Raw genomic sequence first — 24334 nt, forward strand, 5'->3', positions numbered from 1 at the left:
CAAACTGAACTATCCACACAAGCAAACATCTTCATTAGAATAAAAAATCAGGAGAGCAATCACAGTACTTGGTTTTAACAAAATATCAAGAAAAGAGACAGCGAAGAGGGTAGATAGCACCTCCCACCCCTCAGGCAGTGGTCTTGTGGCACAGAGAGAGAAATCTGTGTGCTTGGGAGAGACAGAACACGGTGAATGTGGGGCTTTGCATTGGAACTCAGTGCTACCCTGTCACAGTGGAAAGCAACATGGAACAGAATTTAGCCAGCACCCATGAGGAGAAGATTTGACCAGCCCCAGCCAGAGGCAAACTGCCCAATACCAGCAGTCCAGAACCTGAGGTGCAGCCAGCCTTACTACTTACTATGGGCTAAAGCACTTTGGGATCCTAAATAAAGTTGAAAGGCAGTCTTATCCACAAGGACTGCAATTCTTGGGCAAGTCCCAGTGCCGTGCTGAGCTCGGAGCCAGTAGACTTGGGGTACACACACCTAGTGAGAGAGTAGCTGGGGCAGCCAAGGAATTACTTGTGACCCCCCTTCCCCACCCCGCACAGTCCCAGGCAGCACAACTCACAGCTCGAGAAGACTCTTTCCTACCACGAGAGGACACGAGAGGGAAGAGCGAAGAGGACTTTATCTTGCAACTTGGATACCAGCTCAGCCACAGTAGAGGAGGTAGAGTCGTGACACACATATTCCAGGCCCTAACTCCTGGATGACAACTCTAACCACGCCCTGGACCAGAAGGGAACCTGCTGCCTTGAAAGGAAGGACTCAGACCTGGCAGGGTTCATCACTTGCTCACTAAAGAGCCCTTTGGCCTTGAGAAAACACAAGTGACACTCAGGCAGTACTTGCTGCAGGCCTCGGGTGAGATCGAGGGACATGCTGACTTCAGGTGTGCATTCACAGCCCTGGGAACAATTGAAAGCCCGTTCTCTAAGATCTGGAACAAGACAAGGATGCCTAGTTTCACCACTGTTATTCAACACAGTACTGGAAGTCCTAGTTAGAGTAATCAGACAAAAGAAAGGAATAAATAAACTGCATCCAAATTGGAAAGGAAGAAGTCAAATTATCCTTATATGATCTTATATTCGGAAAAACCTACAGACTCAACTAAAAAACAAATTCAGCGAAGTTGCACGATAGAAAATCAACATATGAAAATCAGTAGCATTTCTATATGCCAACAGTGAACAATCTGAACAAGAAATCAAGAATGTAATCCCATTTACAATAGCTACAAATAAGATACCTAGGAATAAACTTAACCAAAGAAGTGAAACATCTCTACAATGAAAACTATAAAATATTGATGCAAGAAATTGAAGAGGATACCAAAAAATGAAAAAGATATTCCAAGTTCATGGATTGGAATAATCAATACTGATAAAACGTCCATACCTACCCAGAGCAATCTATAGATTCAATGCAATCCCTATCAAAATACCAATGTTATTCTTCACAGAAATAGAAAAAAATAATCCTAAAATTTATATGGAACCATAAAAGACCCCGAATAACCAAAGCCACTCTGAGTAAAAAGAACAAAACTGGAGGTCATATTACCTGACTTCAAATTATACTACAGAGCAATAGTAATCAAAACAGCATGATACTGGCATAAAAACAGGCACACAGACCAATGGAACAGAGAACCCTGAAATAAATCCATAACTACAGTGAACTCTTTTTTGATGAAGGTGCCAAGAACATACCTTGGGGGAAAGAACAATTTCTTCAAATAAATGGTGCTGAGAAAACGCTGGATATCCACATGCAGAAGAATGAAACTAGACCCTGATCTCTCACCATATACAGAAATCAAATCAAAATGAATTAAAGACTTAAATCTAAGACTCAAACTATGAAACTACTAAAAGAAAACATTGGGGAAACTCTCTAGAATATTCGCCTGAGCAAAGATTTTTTGGGAAATATCCCCAAAGCACAGGCAATCAAAGCAAAAGTAGACAAATGGGATCATATCAAGTTATTATACAAAGCTTCTGCACAGCAAAGGCACAATCAACAAAGTGAAGAGACAACCCACAGAGTGGGAGAAAATATCGGCAAACTATCCATCTGACAAGGAATTAATAACCAAAATATATATATAACTCAATAGTAAAAAATCTAATAATCCGATTAAAAAATGGGCAAAAGATCTGAACAGATATTTCTCAAAAGAAGACATATGAATGGCAAACAGGTGAAAAGGTGCTCAACATCACTGATCATCAGAGAAATGCAAATCAAAATTACAATGAGAAATCATCTCACCCCAGTAAAAATGGCTTTTATCCAAAAGACAGGTAATAATGAATGCTGGCAATGATGTGGAGGAAAGGGGACTCTCGTACACTGCTGGTAGAAATGTAAATTAGTACAGCCACTATGGAGAACAGTATGGAGGTTCCTTAATAAACTAAAGATAGAACTACCATATAATCCAGCAATCTCTCTACTCGGTATTTATCCAAAGGAAATGAAATTGGTATGTCGAGTTGAAGAGATATCTGCACTCCCATGTTTATCACAGTCCTATTCACAACAGCCAAGATTTGGAAGCAATCTAAGTGTCCATCAACAGATGAACGGATAAAGAAAATGTAGTACATTTACACAATGGAGTACTACTCAGCCATAAAAAGAATGAGATCATGCCATCTGCAACAACATGGATGGAAGTGGAGGACATTATGTTACGTGAAATATGCCAGGCACAGAAAGACAAACTTTGCATGTTCTCACTCACTCGTGGGGGCTAATTAATAATTAAAACAATGGAACTCATGGAGATAGAGAGTAGAATGATGGTTACCAGAAGCTAGGAAGGGTTGTAGGGTGGGGCGGGGAAGTGGGGGTGGTTAATGAGTACAAAAAAGTCGAAGGAATAAGATCTAGTATTTGATAGCACAACAAGGTCACTACAGTCAACAATAATCTATTGTACATTAAAAAATCACTAAAAGTGTAACTGGAATGTTTGTAACACAAAGAAATAAATGCTTGAGGTTATGGATACCCCATTTATCCTGATGGGATTACATTGTATGCCTGTATAAAGATCTCTCATGTACTTCATAAATATATACGCCTACTACGTACCCCAAAAAATTAACAAAAATTAAAAGTAAAAAGTAAAATTTCAAATGCATTAAAGACCTAAATATGAAAAACCAAATTGTAAGTACACATAAGCCTTAAAATGAATACTTAAGAGAAAATTTTCATTACATCAGGGTGGGGAAGGTCTCATAAATTACATACCAAAACTGAACCATAAAGGAATATTGGTAAACTTGACATTAAAACTGAAGACATGTAAAACTCCAAGGATAACCTTTTATTTTTAAAAATGGGGGGAAAAGAAGTTAACATTTTTTTTGAAGATTTTTACAAGACAAGCCTAGATGGAGAGAAAATATCTCTACAATAAGTATAACTGACAAAGACTTAATATCTAGAAAATATGAAGAACTCCTACAAATAAAAAGAAATGACTCAATAGAAAATGAGCAAATAACATAATTCACAGAGAAACCCAAATGGCCTTTAAAGATGCTCAAATTCGTTAGCAATTAGGAAATGCAGATTAAAATGCAGAGACACTATTTCAAAGAATCAGAGCGGCAAATCTTTTACATCTATTATTTTATACTTATTTGATGCTATCAAATGTTGAGGCTTCGCTTGCCTAGTAAAATTGCGTATGATACAATGTGACTTCTGAGTAAAACTTTTACTATTGTCTTGTTTACTAACCATGTATAAGCTAATTGCATTATAAAAAAACTGTTAGAACAGATGCTATCTAGGTAGAGTACAATGCATACACCCTAATATTCAGCAACTCACTCTTCTGCATGTGTTCGGTAGAGAAACTCCTGCACATAGCCATAAGGAGACAGATATAGCACTAAGTGCAAAAGTAAAGACCATCTAATACTTGTTGAGAAATAGGTAACACTGTTGTTTAGTCTTAAAATGGAACAGTCATCAGCAGCTAAAATGAATGAACAAGGATAAATTTCAAAGTTATAATGTTGACATAAAAGATACTCAACATTAGTAGTAATGAGGGTAATGAAAATTAAAACCACAGTAAGATTCTACTTCATACACTAGGATGACTATATTAAAAAAGACAGATAATAACAAGTGTTAGTGAGGATGGAGAGCCTGAGAAACTCTCCTATATTACTGGTGGGAAAGTAAAACATTGCTGTCACTTTAAAAACAGCTTGGGAGTTTATTTTAAAATTAAACACAAATACACCACATGCCCTAGCAATTCTTTTGCTTGGCAGAGGTAATCTTTTTAGTGAAGTTTAAACTGTTTCGTTTGTTACTATTTATATCATTTTACAACTCTTTTTATGATATTTATCCTAAAATTTATGCTTTACTGCTTATAGCAGCACTTTTTTTTTGTTTTTTGTTTGTTTTTTGTCTTTGAGATGGAATTTTGCTCTGTCGCCCAGGCTGGAGTGCAGTGGCATGATCTTGGCTCACTGCAACCTCCACCTCCCAGGTTCAAGCCATTCTCTTGCCTTGGCCTCCTGAGTAGCTGGGATTATAGGTGTGCGCCACCACGGCCGGCTAATTTTTGTATTTTTAGTAGAGACAGAGTTTCACCATGTTGGCCAGGCTGGTTGCCAACTTCTGACCTCAGGTGATCCGCCCGCCTCAGCCTCTCAAATTGCTGAGATTACAGGCATGAGCCACTGCACCCGGCCAGCAGCACTATTCTTACCAGTCAAAAGTGAAAACAACTCAAATGTTGATCAATTGATAAATGGATTAACAAAATGTGGTATCTCCATACATACTGACAGATACTACAACATGTATAAACCTTGAAAGTATTATGCTAAGTAAAAGAAGCCAGATACAAAATACTGTATATTGTATGGTTTCACTTACATAATACACAGTATCTACACAAGGCCCATGTATTATTAGTGGTTACTTGGGGTTTGAGGTAGAAACAGGCATAACTGCAAACTGGACGCAAGGGATCCTGTGGACTGATGGAAACATTCTAAAATTGGATTGTGGAGATGTTTGCACAACTTTGTAAATTTACTATAAATCACTGAATTATACACTTAAAATGACTGAATTTTATGCTATGTAAATTAAACCTCAAGTTGCTTAAAAATATAATGCTGACTGAAAAAAGCAAGTTCCTTCATCTACGCCTAGTAGAACATCATTTATGTAAAATTAAAAACTTAAAACAATGGTATATATGGTGGGCAAACATTATAAGAAAATATAAAAATTATATATGGTAACAGTTTGCACTAACTTCAGTATACTGCTTACCTTTAGAGATGCAGAAAGGGTGACAGAATGGGAGACATTTTTGCTATATCCACAATATTTATTTCATAGGGAAAAAAATCCCTAGCAAACTCAATCAAATATTAACATCTCAGTGCTAGATATATGTTCTAGTAGTTTCTTTATACATGAAAAGCAAATCTTACCTTTGCTTGACTCTTTGTCTTTGTGAACCTCTACCATATTGGCTGGTGTACACTGAAGCATTTCAGGAGACAGAACCTCAGAGTGCAATGTTAACTCAGCAGAGAACTCCTGGGATCCATCACTGTAGTCCACAGATCCTGATAATGTTCTGCTTAATTAAAACATATCCTTTATAACAGACTAGATAACAAAGGAATAAAATTAGTTCTGAGATCTATAATAAATAACCACTTACACAGAGAAATCATTCTGTTTGAGAATTTCCTGAAGTCTCTTCTGAAATTTTTTTTCACTTTCTGTTGCTGGCACAAACCTGTGATCTTTGAATTTTAAAAGTGCATTAAAAAATGTAGGTAACAAATGAAAGAAATATTTTCCTTTCTCCTAAAGTAGCTTTAAAAATAGTAGCAATTTCTTATCTTTCTCTAAATATATATAATACAACCTAACTGTAGTCTTACTATAGAATCACACAAAAGAGAAATGGTTGTTACTAAAGTTACAAAATTAGGCATTTAAACTCAGTTCAAGATTAAGTTCTATAATTGTAATCTAAATCTGAAACAGAAAAACTGTTCTCTACCTATAAATACATTGTATCCTAAAACTAAAAATATTCCCCTTATAAAATATATTTCTATTTTTAAAAGTATAAAAGGCATTCAAAGTTTATCAAAACATTTTAGTGCCTAAGATATAAAAATTTTAATTGAACTTCGCTATAGGCTTACTGCTGTGTTTTGAAATAATATATCTGTCTTTTGAATGATGTCTTTCATTCTTTTACCTTTATTTTTAAAATTCTGTTGTATCCATGGTATTATCTGAACCCCCTCAAATTCTTTTTGAATGTGGCACCATTTAGTAATAAGTATTTCTTTAGAGCTGTACATAATGAACGAAGTGAGAGCTTATATGACATACTCAGAAAATAAACTGTGGGCAGCATTTCAATGGCTACATTTTCAAAGCTTAATGTAGTAAACAGTGTTCCTAAGTTGAAATTCATGATCTTCTGTGAGTTTTCTATAGCTCATTCGGAAATACAGAGGGCTAGAACATACTAGAGAATGAAAACAAAAAAGTGAGGCAAGAGGACAAGGTACACTAAAAACAAAGAATAGTAAAAATGTCAACTTACAGAGAGAGAGATAATAAGTGACAATTTGGAGACAGCTGTAAAGATAAACACTGGCTGTACAGCAATGACAAGAAAAATACATACAAAACAAAAGGTCATTTGAAAAGTAAAATCTAATGTCAAAGGAACAACTCAATGACAAACTTTCCCATTAAAATATTTGGTTTACAAGAATAATCAAAGCACTATTAGGTTTATACCTTGTGACTCAGGTTGGCTAATTTGAGAAGTTTCATTTCTGTTTCTTCGCCGTTGCTTTTCATCTTCCCATATAGCCTGTAGACCAGGGTTCCCACCAATTTGAGCTGTAATCACAATAATACTTCAATATTACAGGGTCAAAGTAAAAAAATGCCTAAAAAAATCTAAACTTTTCTTTAATAAATACTGCCTTTAAAAAAACCAATCACATATTTTGTGTAATAAAGTGGACAAATTATCCCAACCTACCCTTATTATGTTACTCCTTTTTTAGCTTTCTTCCTAGTGGTTCCCCAAAATCCAGCAAGTGAATACAGTTTAAACATCTGATGATAGTCAATAGACCTAAGAGTACCCGTGCTGATATGTAATATGAAAATTAAGAAATTAAAAGGCAGAGTACATTAAATTGCTTTATATTAGCTAATTTTATTTAGTGTCACACTTATTTTAGTGTATCTATTCAAATATAGTCATTTGGACAAAAATATAAACAAAAAATTAATTACTATCTCAGCAGAAGTATAGAAGCAATCTTCATAACATTTTGTATCCTCCTTCTATAATATCTTAGTTCCTTTGTAAAGTTTTCTTTCCTACTTTTTCTATTCTACTTTGGTCATTAATTTTTTTTTTTTTTTTTTGAGACAGAGTCTTGCTCTGTCACCAGGCTGGAGTGGAGTGGTGCAATCTTGGCTCACTGCAACCTCTGCCGCCCAGGCTCAAGCAATTCCCCTGCCAGTCTCCCGAGTAGCTGGGATTACAGGCGTGCGCCACCATGCTCAGCTAATTTGTTCTGTATTTTAGTAGAGACCGGGTTTCACCATGTTGGCCAGGATGGTCTCGATATGACCTCATGATCCACCCACCTTGGCCTCCCAAAGTGCTGGGATTACAGGTGTGAGCCACCACATTCGGCTGGTCATTCATTTAAAAAAAAAAAAACATATATTAAGAATAATTGTGTATGAACCTTCAATGTCCAGACGATTTAAGATATCAGCAGCTACAGCATCCACTTCCAATTCACATGTACTCTGTGGTTCAACACCTTCCAATATTAAAGAACTGCAATTAAAGGATATAAAAAACATAATAATTACGTGAGATCAAATTTTCTAAGATTTTTCTTACTTATACAATTATCTTATGTTTAGCTAGTACCCAGAAAACCTGATTAATACAGAATTATTCATGACAAAATTGATACTTTGTGCATATATAATGAAAAATAGGATGAGAAAAATACAAAACATATACTGACAACCCCATTAAGATCCTAGTGAAGTATATTCTATATATTTTGGTTCATTATATTTTATATAAAAGGAATATAAAACGTTTTAGCATACGGTCATACCCGGGGCAGAATGGGATGGGATCATATAAAAGCCACAGAGGAATGCATTAAAAACCATGCACATATGAAACCGGTTGCCTAGAAACATCTTCTTCAGTATTCAAAAAAACAAGGGAGAACGTGCAATAAGAGATCAGGGAAGCTGAGCACACTGAGAAATGGGCAAATGATATTCACCATTTTTCCTGCCCTCAACTACTGCTGAGATGGGGAATACTTTAAAATTCTTTATAACTACAGAATTGATAAACTACATGAATGATCAACAATGGGATCATAGCTAGGAAAAGGAATAATACCACAAGGTCATTAATTTTTATAAGAACTACAAAGGATTGTTTCCCATTCAGGATCTTTGACTCAAAAGCATTTGCTTTTCATCAGTGCCCCAAAAGAGAAGATAAGGAAGATACCACATAATTGACCCTACTTAACAGAATGAAGAGATAACATCTAGTGTGGCTCCTAGTTTACTCATTCCAAAATTTAGGACTTGTACAAAAACGAACATCAAGTGGAAAAGGGGAGATCCATAATTTTACTACAAAGTGGGTGATGACACATTTCATTAACTTTTTATTTGAAACACTTTGGTGTTTTTTTTTTTTTTTTTTTTTGAGATGGAGTCTCGCTCTGTTGCCCAGGCTGGAGTGCAGTGGTGCGATCTCAGCTCACCTCAACCTCCACCTCCCGGGTCAAGTGATTCTCCTGCGTCAGCCTCCCAAGTAACTGGGATTACAAGCATGTGCCATCAAGCACAGTTAAGTTTTGTATTTTTAGTAGAGAAGGGGTTTCACCATGTTGGCCAGGCTGTTCTTGAACTCCTGACCTCAAGTGATCTGCCCACCTCGGCCTCCCAAAGTGCTGGGATTACAGGTGTAAGCTATTGTGCCCTGGCCTTGAAACACTTTTTAACGTTTAAAGAAAAACATGTTAGCAAAACTTCATTTTCCATTGTCTATTTTAAAGGAAATTTTGATGGAATATTTTATGTTAGTTTGTTAAACCACAGAATTTTTACAACTTAAATAATATACGTATATATGTACTCACAGGTATATATTTAGACACTCATACACACATATCTTTTCACCATTGATAGACAAGGAATATATTAGTCAACCTATCATAATATATCCCTTTTTCTTTCAGAAAAAAATATTTCTTAATGTAGATTGTCAGCTGGGCTTGGTGGCTCATGAATGTGATCCCAACTTTGGCTTGGGAGGCCAGCCTGAGAAACACAGTGAGACCTCATCTCTACAAAAAATTTTTTTTAATTAGTCAGGCATGCTGTTGCACACCTGTAGACCCAGATACTTGGAAGGCTGAGCAATACAGTAAGACCTCATCTCTACAAAAAATTTGTAAAAATTAGCCAGGCATGGTGTTGCACACCTGTAGTCCTAGATACTTGGGAGGCTAAGGTGGGAGGATCACTTGAGACCAGAAGGCAGTGGTTGCAGTGAGCTGAGATTGTGCCACTGAACTCTGGTCTGGGCAACAGAGCAAGACCTTGTCTCGACAACAACAAAATGTGAATTGTCCTCTTCATTTATACAACTTAACAGAAATTGAACAGATTTAAAAATGTTTATGATCAACAGTTTTCTTATATAAGAAAGTTCTGTAATTTGAAATAACTATGTCATAAATGTCAAGGATGAATATTGCAGAAGTAGCACATTTGAGAGAAAGGAGGGAAACAATAACATCAAAAAATATAATCTCACAGTAGAAATTTATAACTTGCCCTTATTTCAAAACTGCTTCAGACATTCAGAACAGGAGCTAATTAAACATTAGCACCAGTAGATAGAAAAATGTATGAGTAAAAAATTTGCATAAGCAAATACATAGCTGCTTTGAAACAGAAAAATCCACGCATTTGGAATATACTGTCTCCAAAAAGTCTAATCAATAATGAAACAAATAAATTACATATTATATTATTCAAAAACAGCATGTCAAAATAATTTATTACATATTTAATATTTATAAATTTTAGGGGTTTTTATTAAAAATATTTAGATGTTTGTTTTAAACTACTATTTTATCACAAATGTAAATTTTTTTTACAAGTTATAGGATATCAAATTAGAATGGACAATGAAGATGAATGCTGCAGAAAAGTATAACAATATCTACCTCGCATTCCTTTTGTTAAGGAGGTAATAACTAGGTACATTTTCATGGTCTGTTTTTTAAATCGTTTATTCCTTGTAACACACTAATGTCAAGGTTTTTTTTTTTTTGATAAGTGTATAGATTAAAAAGATCCAACACAATAAAAGGTTAAAATTTAATCATGGTAACCACTGATTTCTGATCACAACTAGGATCTATGTAAAATTTTCATCTCCTTTACAACATTAACTAACCTTGGTATTTCATCTTGTTCCCACCGAAATAAAGTACCAGCAAGAGAATTTTTCGATAAATGATTCTTGCAGGATCCAGTTGCATACAATGTATTACCTAGAAATAGAAAAGTAAAAGGAATAATTCTACTTTTAATTTTCATATAATTACTTTTTAGAAGGTAAATGTCTTTTTTTGAGACGGAGTCTCGCTCTGTCGCCCAGGCTGGACTGCAGTGGTACAATCTTGGCTCACTGCAAGCTCCACCTCCCAGGTTCACGCCATTCTCCTGCCTCAGTCTCCTGAGTAGCTGGGACTATAGGCACCCGCCACCATGTCCGGCTAATTTATTTTGTATTTTTAGTAGAGACAGAGTTTCACCATGTCAGCCAGGATGGTCTCGATCTCCTGACCTCGTGATCCACCCACCTCGGCCTCCCAAAGTGCTGGGATTACAGGCATGAGCCACAGGGCCTGGCCAGTAAATGATCTTTAAAAAATTTTATTACTCATAAATTACAGATCCCTTTTTATTGATACATAATATTTGTACATATTTATGGGGCACATGTAGTATTTTGATACATGTATCAACATGTAATGACAAAATCAAGGTACTTAAGATGTCCATCAGCCCGAACATTACTCATTTGTGTCGAGAACATTTCAAATCTTCTCTTCTAGTTATTTTGAAATATATATTGTTGTTAACTACAGTCACTCCTGTGTGCTATCAAACACTAGAACTTATTTCGTCTAATTGTATGTCTATATCCATTAACCAGTCTGTCTTCAAATCTTCCTGGAACCCTTCTCATACACCCTTCCCAGCCTCTAGTAACTACCATTCTACTTTTTATTTATTTTTTTGAGATGGCATCTTGCTATGTTGCCCAGACTGGAATCAATCTCCTGGACTCAAACAATCCTCCTACCTCAGCCTCCCATGCAGCTGGGACTAGAGGGGTGCATCATGACTCCTGGCTAAAGGTGAACTTTTTTTTAGTTCCCACATCAGTAAGAACATGTGATATTTGTCTTTCTGGGCCTGGCTTATTTAACATAATGATCTCAATTCTATCCATGTGGCTGCAAATGACAGAATTTCATTTTCATAAAAAATAAGGCAGAACAGAATTCCATTGTGTATATATATCACATTTTCTTTATCCATTCATCCACTGATGTATACTTAAGTCATGATTCCATATCTTGGCTATTATAAATAGTGCTGCAATAAACATGGGGGTGTAGGTATCTATCTTTGATATATTGATTTCCTTTCCTTTGGATAAATACCCAGCAGTGGGACTGCTGTATCATATGGTAGTTCTAGTTTTAGGTTTTTGAGGAACCTCCGTACTGTTTTGCATAATGGCTGTACTAATTTACATTCCCACCAACAGTGTATAAGAGTTTCCTTTTCCTTGCATCCTCACCAGCATTTGTTACTCTTTTCCATAACAGCCATTCTAACTGGGGTAAGATGATTGCTTGTGGTTTTGATTTGCATCTCCCTGATGATTAGTGATGTTGAGCATTTAAAAAATATATCTGCTGGCCATTTGTATGGCTTCTTTTGAGAAATGTCTATTCAGATATGAAACTATTTTTTTCTTGTTGAGTTCCTTATGTATTTTGGATATTAGTCTCATTTCATGAACAGTTTGCAAATATTTTCTCTCATTCTGTAGGCTGTCTCTTTACTCTGTTGTTTCCTTTGCTGTGCAGAAGCTTTTTAGTTTACTCAGTCCCTTTTGTCTATTTGCTTTGGTTGCCTGTGCTTTTGAGGTCTTAGCCATAAAATTTTTTCCCAGACCAATGTCCCAGAGTATCTGTCCTACAATTTTCTTTTTTTTTTTTTTTTTTTTGAGACAGGGTCTCACTGTCATCCAGGCTGGAATGCAGTGGTATGATTATGGCTCACTGCAGTCTTGAGCTTCCAGGTTCAAATGATCCTCCCATCTCAGCCTCCCAAGCTACTAGGACAACAGGCATGCACCACCATGATTTGCTAATTTGTAGAGATGGGGTTTCACTATCTTGCCCAGGCTGGACTCAAATTTCTGGGCTCAAGTGATCCGCCCATCTCAGCCTCCCAAAATGTTGAGATTAGAAGAGCAGGCCATCATGCTCAGCCTGTGTGTCTGTTTTTATACCAACACCATGCTGATTTGGTTACTAAAGCTTTGTAGTATTATTTTGCTCAGCCTATGTGTCTGTTTTTATACCAACACCATGTTGATTTGGTTACTAAAGCTTTGTAGTATTATTTTGCTCAGCCTGTGTGTCTGTTTTTATACCAACACCATACTGATTTGGTTACCAAAGTTTTCTAGTATTATTTTGACTTCAGGTAGTGTGATGTCTCCAGTTGTTCTCTTTGCTCAGGATTGCTTTGGTTATTTAGGCTCTTTTGTGGTTCCACATGAAGTTTAGAATTTTTTTTCTATTTCCATGAAGAATGTCATAGGTATTTTGTTATGAATTGCAATGAATCTTTAGATTGTATTGGAAAATATGGCCATTTTAACAATATTAATTAATTTTTCTGATCCATGAACATGGGATGTCTCCATTTGTCTATTTCCACTGTCTACTTTCGTTAATTTCATCAGTAATTTCTAGTTTTCCTCCTATAGCACCTTTACTTCTTTGGTTAAATTTATTAGTATTCTTTTTGGTAGCCATAATAAATGGGACTGTGTTCTTGTTTTCTTTTTCAGCTAGTTGTTATTGGTGCACAGAAATGCTATTGATTTTCTGTGTGTTTTAAAAAAAATCTGCAACTTTACTAAATTTGTTTATCAGTTCTAACAGTTTTTTTTGCTGGAGTCTTCAGGTTTTTCCACATACATATCATGTCATCTGCAAAAAAGGGACAACTTGACCTCTTTTTTCCCAATTTGGTGCCTTTTCTTTCTTTACCTTGCCTGATTGTTATGGCTAGAACTTTCTGTACTATGTTGAGCAGGAGTGGTAAAAATGGGCATCCTTGTCTTTTGAGGTATGGTCCTTCTGTGATTAATTTGTCAAGAGTTTTTATCATGAAGGGACATTGAATTTTATCAAATAACTTTTCTGTGTTAGCTGAGATGATCATATGGTTTTTGTCTTTCATTCTGTTGATGTGATATATCACATTTATTGATTTGCATATAATGAACAATCCTGGCACTCCTGAAATAAGTTTTTTTTTGAGACAGGGTCTCACTCTGCCACCCAGGCTCGAGTACAGTGGCATGATCTCGGCTTACTGTAACCTCCACCTCCCGGGCTCAAGCCATCCTCCTACCTAAGCCTCCCAAGCAGGTGGGACTACAGGTGCATGCCACCACACCCAGCTAATGTACTCTCTCTGTTCCAGGATCCAATCTAGGACACCACACTGCATTCAGTTGCCATGTCTTCCCAGGCTCCTCTGGTCTATTTATCTGTCTTTCCTTGCTTTTCATGACCTTCGCAGTCATGAGTACTGATGAGATAACCTGTAGGACAACTCACAATTTGGGTTTGTCTGATGTTTTTCTCATGAGTATAATGGGATTATGAGTTTTTGGCAAGAATATCACAGAGGCGAAGTACTTTTGTTATCACATCAAATGAGGGGGCACATGACACCCACATGACGTAATAACTGGTGACATTAAAACTTCATCACTCGGTTAAGGTATATCACTTGGTTATAGAGTTTGAAGAATGAATAGTCATGTATCCACCAACCCAGAACTGTACAGAGAAATTCCTTCACTCTTAAAAAGTTCCCCTGTACATCCCCTTTGCAGTCAATACTTCCCTCTCTCCTAAACCCTAACAACCAATAGTCCATTTTCTACTTCTATAGTTTTGTCTTTTCCAGAATGTCATGTGAATGAAGTCACACAGTTTGGATCCTTTTAGGTCTGGCTTCTTTCACTTAGTAAAATGCTTTAAAGATTCATCCATGTTATGTGAATCAATTGTTTGTTCCCTTTTATCACTAAATGTTATCAAAGTTTATCCATTTCCCTGTTGAGTGGACATCTCGGTTGCTTTATATTTTTGGCAATTATGAATAAAGTTGCTATAAACATTTGCATACAGGTTTGGGTGGACCTAAATCACTTAGGTAAACATACCTAGGAGTGCCATCACTGGGTCGTACTCTATGTTTAGTGTTCTGAGAAACTATCTGTCTTCCAAAGCGACTGTACTATTTTGCATTCCCACCAGCAAAGAATGTCAGTGCTGCTGTTTCACCTCTGGTCAATATTTGTTATTGTTAGTCTTGTGAACTGTAGTCATTCTAACAGGTATATAGTGGTAGTTCTTTGTAGCTTTAATCTGCATTTCCCTAATGACATATAATGGTGAATATCATCTTTTCACGTGTTTGCCATCCTTATATCTTCTTTGATGAAGTGTCTGTTTAGGTCTTTTCACCATTTTTAATTGGACTGTTTGCTTTCTTATTGTTGATTTTTAATAATTCTTACATATTTTATACACAAGTCCTCTATCAGACAGGTAATTTGCAAACATTTTCTCCCAGTCCATGACTTGTCTTTTCATTTTTTTAACACTGTTTTTCACAAAGTAAAAGTTTTTAATTTTGATGAAATCTAACATTAATTTATCTTTTCTTGGATCATGCTTTCGGTGTCATATCTGCAACTTCATTGCCAAACTCAAGATTGGACACATTTTCCCTTCATTTTCTGCTAGAAGTCTGATATGTTCATAATTTACATTTAAGTTTCTGAAGCATTTTAATTATTATTTAAGGTGTGAAGTATATGTGATGTATAAGGTGTGAAGACCATATAAAAATATGTTTTTATTTTTATTTTCTGGCATATGGACATCCAATTATATCAGCACTATTTGTTGAAAAAGCTATGTTTCCTCCATTGAATTACCATTATGTCTTTGTCAAAGTTAAGATGACTATATGGGTCAATTATGGATTTCAAATATAAAATTAGTAACCAATTAGTAACCCTACGATGGCCTCTAAATGTTCAAATGAAAGGAAGAGTCACAGGTCTCTCACTTTAAATAAAAAACTAGAAATGATTAAGCTTACCAACGAAGGCACATCAGAAGCCAAAATAAGCCAAAGGCTAGGTCTCTTGTGCCAGTTAGCCAAGAAGTGAATGCAAAGGAAAAGTTCTTGAAGGAAATGAATAGTGCTACTCCAATGGAACACACAAACATATGAAACAGCCTTACTGCAGATAGGTGAAACAGCAAGGGCTGATGCAGAAGCTGCAGCAAGTTCTCCGGAATACCTAGCTAAGATAACTGATGAAGGTGGATACACTAAATAACAGATTTTCAATGTAGATGAAAACAACCTTATCTGTGAAGAAGACGCTCTTTAGAACTTTCATTGCTAGAGAGCTGTCAATGCCTGATTTCAAAGCTTCAAAGGATTCTCTTGGCAGGGTTAGTTAATGCTGCTGGTAACTTGAAGTTGAAGCCAATGCTCATTTGCCATTCTGAAAATCCTAGGGCCCTTAAAAATTATGCTAAATCTACTCTGCCTGTGTTCTATAAGTGCATCAAAAAAGCATGGATGACAGTATAGCAGTTGTAGCACGGTTTACTGAATATTTTAAGCCCATTGTTGAGACCTACTGCTCAAAAAACGATTCTTTTCAAACTATTTCTGCTCACTGACAATGTACCTGGTCACCCAATAGGTCTGATGGAGATGTACAAGAAGACTAATGTTGGTTCCCTGCCTGCTGACACAACATCCATTCTGCATCCCATGGGTCAAAGAGTAATTTTGACTTTCAAGTCTTATTATTTAAGAAGTGCATTTCATAAGGCTATAGCTGTCACTGAAAGTGATTCCACTGATGGATCTGGGCAAAATATATTGAAAACCTTCCAGAAAGGATTCACCATTCAAGATGCACTAGCCTTCTCTCGTCTGTAACTTTTCATTCCAACAGTAAAAAATCTGGGAATCTCCTAATTTTCACCTCAGAAAATTACAAATGTAAAAGGAGAAATAAATTTGTTTTGAGAGGAAATCAACTTATTGAAATAACTATGTTATTCTGTTTTGTTCATAATATCAAAGGCTCTATAAATAAAGAACTTTAAAGCAGAACCAAATTCACCCAGAGAAAGCTCTGCTTGCAATATTTTTCAGGTCATGTCACACAAAGAAATATAATAACGCTTGCACAGCCCACTGAGATAAAATGGACAAGGATGTTCATTAGTGGAGGTGAGGGCTCAAGGGACTTAGGAATCCGTCTGGAATGCTGAGAGACCAACACCTCCACTAACTTACAGCTATTCACCTCATCAGGGAAGTGCTGGACTAAAGTAACAAGGCTCTAACAACTCCAGGGATTTCTAGAATTGTATATCATACACTATTCCTAAAATATAAAAAGTAACATAAGGTCTGAGGTTAAAAAAAAAAAAAAGAATCACAATACATATCAATTGCTAAGCAATGTAAAGGGTTCACTTTTGCAGTGGTCTGGAACTAAACCCACAATACCTTTTAGGTAGCCTGTATACTAAAAACCATCAAACCGTCTTCTTTAAATGGATATAAATTATAACTCAATAAAGCTGCTACTAAAAAAATGTTTTTCTGAGATGCTTTTTCTGACAATCTCTAATTCCACTTTGCATATATTTCTTTTCATTCTTTAGTCACTCAATATTTATTTTCTAAATATATATTATTTTATAAATCACTGACTACACAACACTTGTTTCAAACTTTGATTGAAAATTAACCTTACTTTTCCTTCTTGCTTTTCGGAACTTGACAGCAGCCAGATTTATTAAATTCATGCCATAAAGATTGTAGTCAATGAAGAGCTGTAGGAGGTAGGGAATATGCGCTTCATGAGGCTGGTAAAATTTATTCATTATGGCTCCACTTTGCAAAAGTTCACATATCCTAAATTAGAAAAAAAAAAGTTTTATCATAAAATTATGTTCCCTAAAATGTTAAATATAGAAATATAGAGAACAAAATACTTATTAGCACACAAAATTTTCATCTCAATTTTACTGGAAATTTGTATTTTGTTAGAAATTAAAAGTTTCAATCAAGTTTTAAAGTAAACAACATGTTCTGAATAACAAAAACTGCATGGATGAAGAATATTTTGTCTTAAGCCAATTTGATACTATGTTTAAAAATTAAAATACCAAAAGGTTTTTAAAATAAAATTTTTCTTTTAAAAATAACAAATAATTTTGAAAAGATTAAATATTCAAAAAGGGAAAGAAATCATTACTTATAATCCCACCACTCAAAGGTATTGCCATTTTGATATTTTTGTTTCCTGAGTTTTTTTTTTCTTTCACGATGACGAATACAAACAACAGACAATTATACACAGCATAGTTAAGTACTACGTGGGGAAATATATTAAACATCTAGAAAAGATACTAATCAGATAGAGGTGCAGAGGATGTTTCTGCAAAACCTTAGAGAAAGTCTCTAAGCAAGAGACTAAAAAAGAGGCACTTTTTTCTCTAAAGAGAGGGAAGAGTATTCATGTAAATAAAACTGCACATGTAAAGGGTCACGAGAAAACATGGCTTATTCAGGAACTGAAACCACTGAGTAAGACTGTGACCTAGTGTCAGAGGCAGGGATAGAGAAGTAATGAGAAGAGTGAGCATGCAGAGCCTGTTAAGACATTTGAAGAGGTAGTGAAATTTGTCTGAGAGGTGAATAGCAGAAAAGTGACATCACCAGACTAGCTATAGAACACAGAAGACTACAGGTAAGGAGTAAATAGGCTGTTGTGGAAAAACTAAGGATGGTGGCTACAACAAGGATCATAGAAATGTATTGATTCAGGAAACACATAAGAGGTGAAATGATCAGGCCTTGATGACTAACTAGATGTGAAGGGTGAGACAGAAAAGGGGCTGAGGGTGATGCCTAGATTTCCGGCTTAAGCAGCTGGTTAGTGGTGTTGCAATTATTTGAAAGGGGAAGAACTGCAAGAAAAATTGGTTTGGGATTTTTTGGAAGGGGAATAAGGATAAACTCAAGTTAGACACAAGGGCATTTAGGTATAGTGGGGATCCAATAATAATATTGGAAAAGAATCACAAAGAAAATAATAATCATTTTATTAACATAGCAGAGGTAACTAACATATTTCTGATCACTATATATTGGATACTGTGTTAAAGTACTTTATTACAAGTAACGTTTATTACAAGTCTGTGGTACAATCATCTCCATTTTACAAATAAAGAAATTATCTCAGATTTAAAAATCACACAAATAAAGGCAGAAGAGCTCTGAGGTGGGAGGACCTCACTTGAGCCTAGGAGTTCCAGGTTACAGTGAGGTATGATGGCGCCACTACACTCCATCCTGAGCAACAGAGCAAGATCCTGTCTCTTAAAAAAACAAAGGGGCTAAAATTCAAATCAAATTTTCTCTGCCTTGTGAGCCCTCACTCATAACCATTGGGCTATTCCATCTACCCAGTAGGTGGTTTGATATATTGTTTAGAAGCTCTAGAGAGAAATTAGGCTATTCATATTCATTTGGAAGTCAAAAGCATAAAGATAAACAAAAACCAAAACCAAACAAACCCATGGGAGTAGATAAGTCTGTAGAGGGAAGAGAAAATATGCAGAGAAAAGATGAAAGTCTAAGGCAGAATTCTAAGGAACCATAGATGTTAAAAGGGAAACCAACAAAATGGCAGAAATACAAATAATCAGACTGGTATGAGAAAAACAAGAGGTGGTATATATCACAGAAGCTGACATTTAGGATTGTTTTAAGGCATCATAAGCATCACCATGAGTTCAAAAAGTAAGGACCTAAAATTGGATTTCGCGACACAGAGGTCATTAGTGAAAGCAATTTTCAGTAAATGGTTGGGGTAGAAGCCATATTGGAGTAAATTAAAGAGTGAATGGGAAAACCGAGAAGAGTGGCTCGTTCCTGTAATCCCAGCACTTCGGGAGGCTGAGGCAGGCGGATCACTTGAGGTCAGGAGTTCTAGACCAGCCTGGCCAACACGGAGAAACCCTGTCTTTACTAAAAATACAAAAAAATTAGTTGGACGTGGTGGTGGTGCCTGTAATCCTAACTACTCAGGAGGCTGAGGCAGGAGAATTGCACGAACCCGGGAGGCTGAGATTACAGTGAGCTGAGATTGTGCCATTGCCCTCCAGCCTGAGCAATAGGGCAAGATTCCGTTTCAAAAAACAAACAAACAAACAATGAATGGGAGGTAAGAAGTTGGATACACAAAGTATAGATAAATCTTTCAAGGAGAATGGCTATAAGAGAAAGGTGTTTCTATGAGTATGAACGTGTGTGTATAATTAGCAAAGTTTTATTAATATTAAAATAGAATTGGAAAGAAAGATGGAATAGCCAATAGATGGGAGAGATTCTTGAAAACATCCAAGACCTCCTGAAAAAACAGTACTGAGTACACCTCCAAGGCCACTTTTACCCTAGCTTGCTACTATACATAGTGAAAATCCTTGTTTTGAATCTAAAAGGATGATTAAAATCTTCCATATATGTGCCCTTCCCTGTCCTCAATAACCTGGGCTCCAAGATGATTGAGAGGATAAACTAGAGGCAGGGAGACTAACTGAGAGAAGAAAAAACAACCCAAACCAAAACCAACAAAAAACCTGGAATATAAAATTTTACCAACATCTAGTAGAGTCAACAGGTTTCTGAGATCTCAGAAGCCCTCTCGCTCTGGACTCACCCCTACACATTTCTCCTTGCTTTGAAGCTAAAGAGCAACTTTCCCTTAATGCTGAACTAAGGTCTGGCCAGAAGAGGGCTAACATCATACACGGCAGCATAATCTCTCCTTACTTACTTCTATGAACTCTCTAATCTGTAACAGGAAAGAAGCAGTTGGGAGCCTCCACCTCTAAAATATCCTTCATAGAGTTCAAGCCACTGGTCTCTCCCTATACACATACATGTGTGTTTTACGGTCTCTGTCTTTAATAAGACTACAAACTATAGAGGCCTTCTTTCTAGATTATTTTATTATTAAAATACTTAAATGATAGTTATTCATGTTTTGGTTTCATTTATCTTTGTACCTTTTCACCACTGCAGGATTGTAAAGATAGATCTTCATAAAGTGTCTTTCCTTCTCATGATAACCATAAAAAGGCCTGAAATATAAGAAAAAGATACACAAATGATTTTCATAATTCAGAGATGAAATAATGCAACTTACTGCCCTAATTAGATTCAGCTGGCCAAATTCAGTCTTACGTTTAATATTATCCACCCCCGCAAAAAACAATTAAAAAAAAACCAAACCTTTCAGTTAAACCTAGCACAGGTTAACATATGAAATACTGAAGCTTTTTAAAAAAGTGTAAAAAATATCACTTTCTTTGCATTACTGATGATGGGAATTAAAAATTATCACTCTGAAAAAACTACGGACAAAAAGGAAGAGCAAACGATCCAACCCTGAATCTCAAACATTAAGACTTTTTAAGTGGTTTTTTGTTTTCTTTACTCCACATATAAGAAAACATATTTTTGTTTGCTTTACTCTACATATGAGAGAAACAGACCTTTCAGTCACCTTCTTCTGGCTCTCATTTTTTTGTTAAAAACTGAAGTTCTGGCCGGGCGCAGAGGCTCACGCCTGTAATCCCAGCACTTTGGGAGGCCGAGGCAAGCGGATCACAAGGTCAGGAGATCGAGACCATCATGGCTAACACGGGGAAACCCCGTCTCTACTAAAAATATAAAAAATTAGCCGGGCGCAGTGGCGGGCGCCTGTAGTCCCAGTTACTCGGGAGGCTGAGGCAGGAGAATGGCGTGAACCCAGGAGGCAGAGCTTGCAGTAAGCCAAGATTGCGCCACTGCACTCCAGCCTGGGCAACAGAGCAAGACTCCATCTCAAAAATAAACAAACAAACAAAAAGAAAAACAAAAACTGAAGTTCTTTATCAACAAAGTCCTTTAATTAACAACACTTATACTACTTTCCTATAGCTGTTTATTATTAATTTTATAAGTTCAACAGGCAGAGACAATTTACCTATTATATGTACACACAGCATATATTTCAGTAGCTGATACGAGTAAAACTGTAACACACAACCATATCAAGAGAAGCCTGTGAAAAAACTGTGTAGACAGGAACTTAAGAGACTGAAAAAGACCATGAACTTACTTAAGCAACCTAATCATGTTATGGCTGAGTTTTTTCTCAGGGTATCAGCTGGAATGAGGAAAGGGGGAAACAAAAGACTACATAACAGGGAGAGAAATCCTCGGTGCAAGATGAAATAAGTTGAACTTTCACATCATTTCAAGAGGATTTGAAACTACACTACAACTGCTGATATACAGAACACTATTTTCAAAGATGATGTAATTAGAAACAATACATAAACAGGTATAAATTTGTGAATGAAATAAAAGGCTTTGTATTGGCTTAAAAGTGGTCTGTTAATACATAGTTAAATCTTTAGGTGGATAAACACAATCACTCTTCATTTAAAAACATTGTTCCCTTATGACAGGCAGTAGATAATAGAATTTACTCTCATTAGGACACCACCTCTCTGTGATGTCTAATAGTGTAGTGGACATCAAATAAAGGACTAATGTGGTAGCAGAGTCATTATTTTGGGTATAAACAATTTTTTTAGTTGTTTTAAGCCATCTGTATTATTGCTATAAAGTAATCTCTGTTAAAAAAAAAAAAAATCCAACTATTTACCAAGGTCTAAAGGGTTCCTCATCTCATCCTTGCCTCTCACTGCAATCTCAAGTCATACCATTCTTCCTTCTCCTCCAGCCACTCTTAACATTTCAGGCCCTCTAACTCGATCCCTCAAGTGGAAAGCTCTGCTCTGGACTTCCGCATGGCTTGTTTAATCTTCATTCAGAACTCTGCTTAATTTGCCTTCTTAGAAAAGTCTCACCTGACCGTCCCTCCCTCTCACCCTTCACCCTTTTCTTAACTTTTTATAATACCACTTCCTGTCTAGTTTGCTGCTGTTCACCCTATTTTGTTGCCATGAAGAATGGGTTAAAGAAAGACACATTACATAAATGATATCATTCTCTCTCATTAGCAAATTCAGCCTTAATTACAGCCCTTTCCTGCTATGGTATGTTTCATATATAAAAAGGTAGCTCTCTGGAAATATGGGTTATCTTCAGCCAGACGAATGGTTTTACCAAAAGAATTCCTTATCAGGGAGACTCTTTGGGGGGAAAAAAAGTAGAATGGAGGAGTCTGAAAGTAGCTGTTTTCATGTTTAAAAAAATTGTATCTCGTAATTAGAGTTAGTTTTTTAAGTATATCAATAGGAAGGAAAATGAGTGTGGATAGTGAAAAATCTCACCTAATTAATTTTGATGGATTGAGAATCTCTTTATAGAAGATTCTCTAAAATCATGAGTGAGAAGAAAGCCCAGAAATTAGCCCAAGGTCATGATCCTATCTCTTAACTCAGCCTCAGGATAGTGATAGTCTAAAATGAATAGAGTTAAACCTCATATAAATGTTAATTTGGTAGCTAGATGCAACTTTATGTAACTTAAAGAAATAGGAAAAATTGAAGGAGTAAAGGAATTAGAGAAGGTAGAATGAATGAGAAAGAAAAAGGGGATCTAGGGAAGAAAATGACCAAAAATTAGAAGAAAAAAGAAAACTGCAATGAAAAATTAGAGCGAGCAGCTCATCTTTTGCCCTATGTATCCAGATTTGTAATTCAACTTCTCTCAAAAATGTGGCAATGTCTTTAACAAATACAAAAATACAGGAAGATTAGTGACTATGCATTTCACTGGGCTGTTTGGAGACTCAACTTTGAAATGAGGATATATACAGGAAAGTTATTAGAAACTATCAAGAATAAACAAAACTAAAAGATAAAGTAGATAATTATCGCTAACATAATTATTGCTTCTGTTATAGGATGAGTGTGAACTTTCACCTCATTCATTTATCCAACCAAATAGTTATTGAGCCATCTCATAACATGCTAGTGCACGAGCATGCAGTTTACATGCTAGTGGAAGAAACACATAAAAATTAAGTAAATAAATGAAAATTAAAATACCTGCAAATTGTATTAAGGGCTAAAGAAAACAAATAATGGGCTGAGATACAGAATAATAAAAACAACAACAATAATGCTCTACTTAAAATACCTTATTTTAAGTGGGATAGTCAAAGAAAACTTCTCTGAAGAGGTCAATGATCTGAATGCTTGGGGAAGGGTAACACACTCAAGGAAAGAAAATTGTATATACAAAGAACTTAGGTGAGAAACAACTTGGATAGCAGAGTAACTGAGAGAAGATCACTGTTTCTGAATGGAATACAGAAAGCAAAGTTTCAGAGGTAGACAGGGGTGAGGTCACATAGGTTATGGTTAGAAGTTTAAATTGTATTCTATTAACAATATGAAGCCACTCAAGAATTTTTAAATGATTTTAAATTTACAGTATAAGAAGAGTACTTCTGCTGCTCTGGAATGAGATAAAAATAGAACAAAATTCAATTAAAATGATACTATCATGGTCCAGAGGAAAGCCTAGATTACGGTGGAAGAAAGCAGAGATTTAAGGTCTCCACTTGGATTTCATACAGAGATAAAACAACTCAAATGTTCCTGTATGAGCTCCAGATCTTTCCTGTCAGTTGGCTCCACCTCCACCTTCCGTCTTACTAGCAGAACACACTTAAATTTTTGCAGTCAACCTTGATTCCTCTCTCACAATCCTTACCCAATCAAACAGCAAATCTA

At 36.0% G+C, this 24334-nt stretch overlaps 1 protein-coding gene across 4 annotated transcripts in view; it reads right to left on the minus strand.

Annotated features, from left to right (window-relative positions):
- REV3L (REV3 like, DNA directed polymerase zeta catalytic subunit) overlaps window positions 1–24334 on the minus strand; it is a 186681-nt gene that overhangs the window by 86944 nt on the left and 75403 nt on the right. For all 4 annotated transcript variants that reach the window (XM_010371650.2, XM_030929595.1, XM_030929596.1 and 1 more), the window contains 7 exons: window positions 20645–20719; window positions 17323–17483; window positions 10588–10684; window positions 7820–7914; window positions 6846–6950; window positions 5740–5824; window positions 5504–5652 (listed from right to left, as the gene is read on the minus strand). In XM_010371650.2, coding sequence (XP_010369952.2) covers window positions 5504–5652; window positions 5740–5824; window positions 6846–6950; window positions 7820–7914; window positions 10588–10684; window positions 17323–17483; window positions 20645–20719 — 767 coding nt within the window. The remainder of the gene's footprint in view (window positions 1–5503; window positions 5653–5739; window positions 5825–6845; window positions 6951–7819; window positions 7915–10587; window positions 10685–17322; window positions 17484–20644; window positions 20720–24334) is intronic.

Source organism: Rhinopithecus roxellana, chromosome 4 (assembly GCF_007565055.1).
Source record: "Rhinopithecus roxellana isolate Shanxi Qingling chromosome 4, ASM756505v1, whole genome shotgun sequence".
Lineage (NCBI taxonomy): Eukaryota > Metazoa > Chordata > Mammalia > Primates > Cercopithecidae > Rhinopithecus > Rhinopithecus roxellana.